Source organism: Bidens hawaiensis, unplaced genomic scaffold, assembly GCF_021521415.1.
Source record: "Bidens hawaiensis isolate Kalapana, Puna unplaced genomic scaffold, B.hawaiensis_p1.1 tig00033121_1, whole genome shotgun sequence".
NCBI lineage: Eukaryota > Viridiplantae > Streptophyta > Magnoliopsida > Asterales > Asteraceae > Bidens > Bidens hawaiensis.
This window is the reverse complement of record NW_027495657.1, coordinates 105,428-113,356: the sequence shown is the minus strand read 5'-3', so window position 1 is coordinate 113,356 and position 7,929 is coordinate 105,428. Positions and strand designations below refer to the sequence as shown.

Below are 7,929 nucleotides of genomic sequence, written 5' to 3'. Positions count from 1 at the left end.
TGGCGGAACGGTGTTCCTTTCATCCCAGTAAAATTCTGGCCATTACAGATCGACAAACGGGATGAAATTTTATAAAGGAGATCAGAACGAGTGGACAAAATGGATAGAAACATTGTACCATGTCATTCTGAGCAGAAGGAACTGAACCAACGATTAAACATTTATTATTTTTTAAGAATTTAAAGTCAGTATATTATGATCATGAATGATAGATGGCATTTTCTTAGAACTTAATACAAAAGTATGTTTTAAAATCAATTGTTATTTATAATTGCCACATCGCAAATATTAAACCATTAAAGCTGGTTATATTTGTCTTTTCTTAAAATCATAGTTAATGCTTTGCTTTTAAAATTTTCTTTAAAACAAACTTAACCATGATCATCCCCTAACCAAAACAATCTAGACAATACATCGACCGAAAACTACACGCATAATCATCATAACAAACTAAAACACGATAACAAAGTCCAAAAGTTAGAAGGGGAGTCCGTGTAATATACAAAACTTCCAGACACTAATCTATAATTTCAATCATTATATAAGGACCTCTCTAGAACACCTATCCCTCCACGTGTCACTTCCAGATTACTCACCAGTCATCATCCATCAACTCATCCCAACCGTTAGATTAAAAAGTCAAACCAATCTTGACCAACTGCCACGTCACTGAAACGGCGACCGCCGTGGCAAACCCTTCCGCCGGTTCACCACCAACTCCGGCGACGGAGAACCCACCGGACGAACACCGGACTTCGAGCTTCTTTTCTTCTTCACGATTTCAGTGGTGGCCGTGGAAATGATCGTACGGCAGTCTCCGGCGCCGGTGCTGCTTGAGCCGGACGAAGTCCGGAGTGAAACAAACGGGTCGAGAACCGAATAGGGTGTCATTAAACCGTCGTCGAAACCGGGTTCGGGTAAAGTTAGCACCTCACAGTCGTACAAGTATTCAGACATCATTCCTTCACTTGTTAAGATATGGTTAATCTGTTACCAACAAAATTTTGTACCATAAATGAAATTGTAGTGGTGTTTATCAAACCCAAAAAACTCAAAAACCGAACCGAAACTTGGTTTTACGTTTTTGTAAAACCGACATTTGTTTCGGATTTACTTGTAACTAAAACCGTAAAAATTGAAAAAACCAAGCCGAAACATAAAACCAATGGTTTTGTTTTAGGTTTTTGTAAAAACCGACTTTTGGGTTTCGATTTACCTTGTAATTAAAAAACCGAAAAAACCTAAACTAATTTCAAAATTTTTTATGTAATTAATGATAGTTTGATATACAGTACTGTAATTTAATATTGTAGCTAAAATGTATAATTATTAATTAATTATTTAACCAAGAACAAATTATTTACCAATGTAGCTAAAACGTATAATTATTAATTAATTAGTCAAGAACAAAATATTTACCAAAATTCATTATTTTTTAACAATCTTTATTTTCTTACCCAAAATTTCAAACACAAATCCAAAACCGAAAAACCCGAGACCAAGCAAAACCCCGACCAAAAACCGAAACTTTTGGTAATTGCTTCTTTTTTAGCCTAAAATTTGGCTAATGTCACAAGAATGCACACATACGTAGGTATGAATATTTAGAGAGAGAGAAACCTTGCAAAAGATGGAGCAAAAGAGATATGGATCTTGAAGACCTCTACGGCAGCTGATGCAGGTGTTGCTTGTGTTTCTACAAGCTCTTGTTTGCTCCCTTTGGTTCAAAAACACAACTTTTGCACTGTTTGTGATGTAAGACTAACAAGTAATTCAAATGTTAGACACAAAAAAGAATTTAAAAAGGTGATGATGTAACAGAACCACAAAATGAAATGAAATGAAATTAAATTAATTAAAAACGACTCACTTGAACATAAGAACAGTCCATCAATTTCTCAGCATCACCAACCCTAATAACATCATGGTACACATACCTCCTTATCTACAAAACCAAACACAACAACACCAACATTCATTTGTCCATGAATTACAATTCAAAATTCAAATTACTTGTTATAATTAGTAGCTATTTAATTACAAACCTGTAGAAGACGATGAGAGCCGTGAGGCGTGAGACAGTGAGGACAAAGAGCCACACAGCAATCCAGACAAAATATGTTTTTCTCGTTCTTTTTAACGTCGTGGTGAATCCCACAGGGCTCGTAGAACTTCTCCGACAACAAGGTTTCAAGCCACGCAGGTAAGTTCGGAGAAGACGATGATGATTGCACCTGTAAATCAAAACCCATTTGGTAATTTTTGGTGAATTGAAATGGGTAAGTAAATAATTAAAAACCCACCATTTTGTTGGAGAATTGAGTTGGGTTTTTAGAGAGAGAGAGAGCGGCGCAGGTGCAGAAAAGTGGTGATGATGGTGAAGATGAAGGTGTGATATTTAAAAAGGTCTAGTCTTTTTGTCTTCTTTGTAACTTTTTTTTTCTTTTTTATTATTTTACTTAGGATTTGACTATACAAATGATCAGTTTAAAAAAAATATCATGAAGATTATGTGAAGTAAGCTTATAATTAGGCTGAGGGGTGTGGGGCTTCAACGGGGGTGCTAGAGCACCTCCGCTCGCGCCCCCAGGCGCTAACACCACACCATCGGGCGCTAACGGGGGCGCTAACGCAAAAAAACAATGCAGGCGTGAGCTGGTTAGCGGGAGAAGAGAGAGAGGAGCACACCTTTTGAGGTATTTTGGACCGTTGGAAGTCGAAAAAAACAAAAAAAAAATATATATTTTCTATATAGGTTTACGGAAAAGAGCCGTTGAGCTCATATTAAATTAAAAAAACAATATTTTCTTAAACTATAAATATATACCTTTATAAAATATACTTCATTTCACAATTATACACCTTTCCTCCTAAAATCCTCTCAAAACCAACACAAAAAAAATGTCGTTGTTTGAATATATTTATAAAAAAAAAAAAAATTAGCTGGAGCCCCTGCTGGAGCCCCTCCACACCAGGGGCCAGGGCTCCAACGGGGGCTCCAACAACCCCCTTATCCAGTTTCTCTCTCTGCCACACGTCATAATATTATTGGTTGGAGCCCCCACTAAAGCCCCCATTAAAGCCCTCCCACACCTCTCAACCTTATGAGTTTAAGATTTTATGGTTTTGATTTTATTCTTGTGGATAGGGTTTGTTAGAAAATGTTACTTGATGGTTGAATATGAGTATTTCGTGTGTAGTTAATATAATTATTTACTGTATACGTGTTTTTATTAAGTTTTTTATAATGAAGCTTCTTGTTTTTGTTTTTTTATCGAATTGATTTATACACGTCAAAGAGTTTGTAGCATGACGGTATCAAAGTGTGTATATTATAATGATTATTTTTAATTGGTTAAGAGTTATAAATTTATCATAGCCAATGTGTAAAAATACGAGTAGAGTTAGAGAGTGATTTAGTGGTTCTTAGAAACTGATTGACTTACACGCTAATCATCTGTTGGTTAGCTGCTAGTTATTTATTAACCGCAAATTACAATTGCACTAATTTATGAATTTTTGAGACAAGAATTTAGCTTCTTAATATGGCATTGGGTCAACAACTCAGCACGTCACACAGTTATATGTTGTTTATGAGATCGAACGAATATTTATTTGGTTATCATCTTACTAAGTTGTTGTTTTTGCCAACTAGAATTAAACAAACCATAGCAAAGGTCTTTTCGTGTGTTGAACACATGTATCATTTGTACTTGGTTAATGTATCGTCACCATTTGGAACGAGAGAGACAAATATATTGTAAGGCAAATATTTGTTACTAGCGATATTAATGTGGCGAAACCCGTTAAATATATCATGGTCAAGCAAATGAAGTGCGCGTGAAAACCGGATACGAGACGAGAGCTTCAGTGCACGGGTTTAGCTTCAACGGGGAGGAGATCTTCTAGAATATTTATGTTTTTTTGTTATAAATAGGGACTTGTATGTTTTTTATTTATTTGTGTGTGTTGTATGGCGCCCACCCAAAGGGAGCTCACCTTGGGTGGGGTCGGTTCGTTTACCATATATTAAATTTTTTGCAATCGATAACGAGATCGTTTATTATTATATTATCGTTAATTATTCGATCGTTTGATTTACCGCACCCGTCTCGAACGTTTATCAAGAGCAAATCTGTTCATTTGTCGGATCTGGTTTCGTGACCTACATATATGGTGTTCACTAGTACTTCACTAGCATGAAAATAACTATCACCAGCAGGTATGTACAGGGCTGTAAACGAACCGAACGAACACGAACAAGGCCTTGTTCATGTTCGTTCGTTAAGTAAATAATGTGTTCAGAACACTTACCGAACGAGATTTTATGTTCTTGTTCGATTATTAAGGAAATTAATGTGTTCACGAACACAAACGAACACAAATAAAATTGGCAAAGCCTAGAGATTGAGACCGATGTATTCATCAATGTGAATAATGAAAGCCTGTAAACGAATCGAATGAACACGAACAAGGGCATGTTCATGTTCGTTCATTTAACTTTAAAAGAACACGAACACTTAATCGAACAAATATTTATGTTCATGTTCGTTTATTTAAAAATGGACATTTGTGTTCGTTTGTTTAAAATCGAAACTAACATAACTGAATAAAGATAAATGAACATGTATGAATAAACGTAAATGAACACAAATATAAACGAACTTAAATGAAAACACTTAATTGGACACAAATTAACAAATATAAAACCTTTAAACAGATGACACGTCCATATAATATTTAATTATTTTATATTAATATTAATACATAAGTGAACATAAATAAACAGACATAAACGAACGTTCATGAACGTAACATGTGTTCATGTTCGTTCGTTTAATTAAACGAACATAAATTTTTTGTTCATGTTCGTTCGTTTATTAAATAAACGAACATAAACGAACTTCCCGCCGAACGGTTAACGATAGTTCACCGAATGTTCGGTTCGTTTACAGGCCTAGGTATGTAAAAATATAAAAATCAAAGAAACTAGTTTTTTGGTCTTTGGGGTTTTCTTACTTCTATAGTGATCAACTAGCGATGTTAGTATTCTGATAGAAAAGGCTTTATCTATGTACAAGGTTCCTCACTTCCCCTATGACGGACACCACTTTCACCGAGGAATAATAAATGAATTTGTCTATCAGTGAAATTCCTTCGATTTACAATGTTACGGGTACATGGATAAAACAACATGTATAGATAATGCAAATATTTTGCTCATATACGTGGTGTGGATTGTATGAAATGCTAAATGCGATGTGAACATGTTGCAAGCATATGGAATAAACATGTTAGGAGAATTAGAAAAATAGAAGGAAGACCGAAAATGTGATGAACTATATTCAATGAACAATTTATGCTAGCAATATGTTGGTAGGATGGAAACTTTACAATTCAAACAACCAATTTAAATGAACATTTTGTCTGATTAATTATTTGACAAATTGCAACAAAAGCACAAATTAGGCTCACTTCATCAACAAAACAGATGATCTTTATAGCAACATAATTCAATTAAAGAAATACAACCGTCCCCTAATTTCACTTATGCAAACTTTATCTTTTTTGTAAAAAATAATCAACTTATTATCGAAAGGAACTTGCAAATTCCACGCTTCATCTTATTTTTAACAATGTTTATGTACCTTAGCAGTCCTCAAATAATGTTCATAGACCGAGAAGACATTAGTGACCGGATCAACACAAGCAATAAACCAAAAACTGAATCCGTGTAACAAGTTGATGGGAAACTTTTAGGGCTAAAAAGTGATGAACTTTAACTGAAAAATCAATACTACAAGAACGGGCATCAACAATTATCAAATCAATCGGGTTGCTTGAACAATAACTTTTGCAATGAAAATAACGACTATAATGTATTTTGTCAAAAATTGGGTTCCAATATGTAGAAACATAGATATTACATCAATATAGCAGGTAGGCGGGCAACAAGTTGCGCCACCACCACTTTCTGAATTGCAAACCCTAACCTGCTAAAGACATACCCCTGCCCCTTTGGAGTCGACACATTGCTATGCACAACCTGTTGGACCCTGGTTAGAAAACGGATAGCTTCCGGTGCCAAGGAGCCAAATGTATCAAAAGCCAGAGGGACAAAAACATGTTGGTTCTCTTCGCAGGCTTTAGCATGTTTCTCCACCTTCTTCGTTTCAGCCCTTTTCATTGCTTGCCCAGCTACAAACCCATTATCCCTCAAACCAGCTAAGGGAGATACCCCTGTGAGGTCAACACAAGCGTGTTTTCCCCCGGCCCAACCAAAGACGAGCAAATCTGCCGGTCGTAGAGTGGATCTCCCTTCCGTAGGGTCTGTAAGGAAGTTTACGGGGGCTTCCTTTTTAGTTGATATCCCAGCTCGCCTTAAGATGTCCCAAAGAACGTCCCGCACCCAATAATGTATTTGCACTTTCAAAATATTATTTACAACCCGGTTTTTAGTTTTAACATTTGGATGTTTTCTACTTTTCTAAAAATAAATATAATCATATGTTTGAGATTAAAAGTGGTAAGAAAGTTTATAATATATTATTCCCCTATTTATAACTTTTATTTGAGAATATCCCTTCCCAGCCTTTTAAAGTCATCAACTTTTAATCACAGCCTTAAAATTCTTTCTAGAAGCAAAAGTTACAACCAGTTACAATACCTGCAGTTACAGTTTCTACGTGGTTCCTCTTTCTTCCCACGTTTAGGGTTTTTATTCCCTATTTAACACTGGCGATGATGATAATTCCTTCAAAATTTAATTTGTTAACTAAAAGATGTCCGGCAATCGAGGGTTGATCTTAGCTTCAGAAAGATGTTGTATGCCTAATGTCTCCAGCATATTGCTGGCTAAGGTCGGCATTCTGGCAATGGTTTCGACGCTTGGTCCAAAATGGCGTTTGTCGGTAAGTTAGGAGACGATGAGTTCGGGCCTACCGCCAGTTCTGCAAAATCAACACAATTTTGCAGACCCAAACTTGGACGGGTACTAGTCCGACCCAACCCAAGCAACTCCAACCCAAACTTGGACGGGTACTAGCCCAACACAAACCAAGCAACTCCAACCCAAACTTGGACGGGTACTAGTCCGACCCAACCCAAACAACTCCAACCCAAACTTGGACGGGTACTAGTCCGACCCAACCCAATGGTTAGTGTTTCTTCATTGGCGCCATCCGTGCATAAAGCTAGAACTACAATTTTCTCCAGTTTTTTCAAAACTTTATACAAAAGATGGTTAGAGAAATTCCGGTAACCACAACCCCAGCTATTGGGGGGAATACCGGCAACACAGTTTTTACAAACACTACTCCGGCTACCGAAGCCGGAGCAAGTGAAGTAAATTTTACGAACACTACCCCACTTACTAAAGCAGGGGCAAGTGCAGTAAATGACCGCCTACTGGGATCCACCGATACCCAGTTTGAAAAACGAAGACTCCCCCGCCAGACTCTCGACGAAGTCAAGGCATGGGCGGAGGCACGACAAAAGGAATTCCAGGCTGAGTTAAATGAACGCTTGCGTTCCGTGCAACAGGCCGACGAATTCGAATACTGGGAGGATGACTCGGAGGAATCCGACTCCGACGCGAACCCTCGTCATAAAGCAAAAGGGAAGCGTAAAGAAACGGAAACCCAACCGAAAAGGCATTTTGGACAAGCCTTCAAACCAAAAAGCATAGATGGAAGTCCACGAGACTTCTCTAAAACGTTCAGACCAAACGTTACAAATGCAGGAACGTCCAAATTTGCAAGGGACATTGCTGAAGCAATTGCCCCGAAAAGTGCTAAACAAATGCCTAACATAGGCACATATGACGGCATATCTGATCCAGACGATCATTTGAACAGGTTCATAGCGGGGGCAACCGTTAGCAATTGGACGGAACCCACGTGGTGTTACATGTTCCAAATGACGCTGGTG

At 37.3% G+C, this 7,929-nt stretch overlaps 1 protein-coding gene across 1 annotated transcript; it reads right to left on the bottom strand.

Annotated features, from left to right (window-relative positions):
• Window positions 1–539: 539 nt before the first annotated feature.
• On the bottom strand, window positions 540–2,252 carry LOC143584420 (protein RGF1 INDUCIBLE TRANSCRIPTION FACTOR 1-like). The gene is made up of 4 exons (XM_077066483.1): window positions 2,046–2,252; window positions 1,871–1,945; window positions 1,621–1,761; window positions 540–987 (listed from the first exon to the last, which is right to left on the bottom strand). The coding sequence occupies exons 1-4, from the start codon at window positions 2,250–2,252 to the stop codon at window positions 667–669; spliced, it is 744 nt and encodes a 247-aa protein (XP_076922598.1). The 3' UTR covers window positions 540–666.
• Between the last annotated feature and the right edge of the window lie 5,677 nt (window positions 2,253–7,929).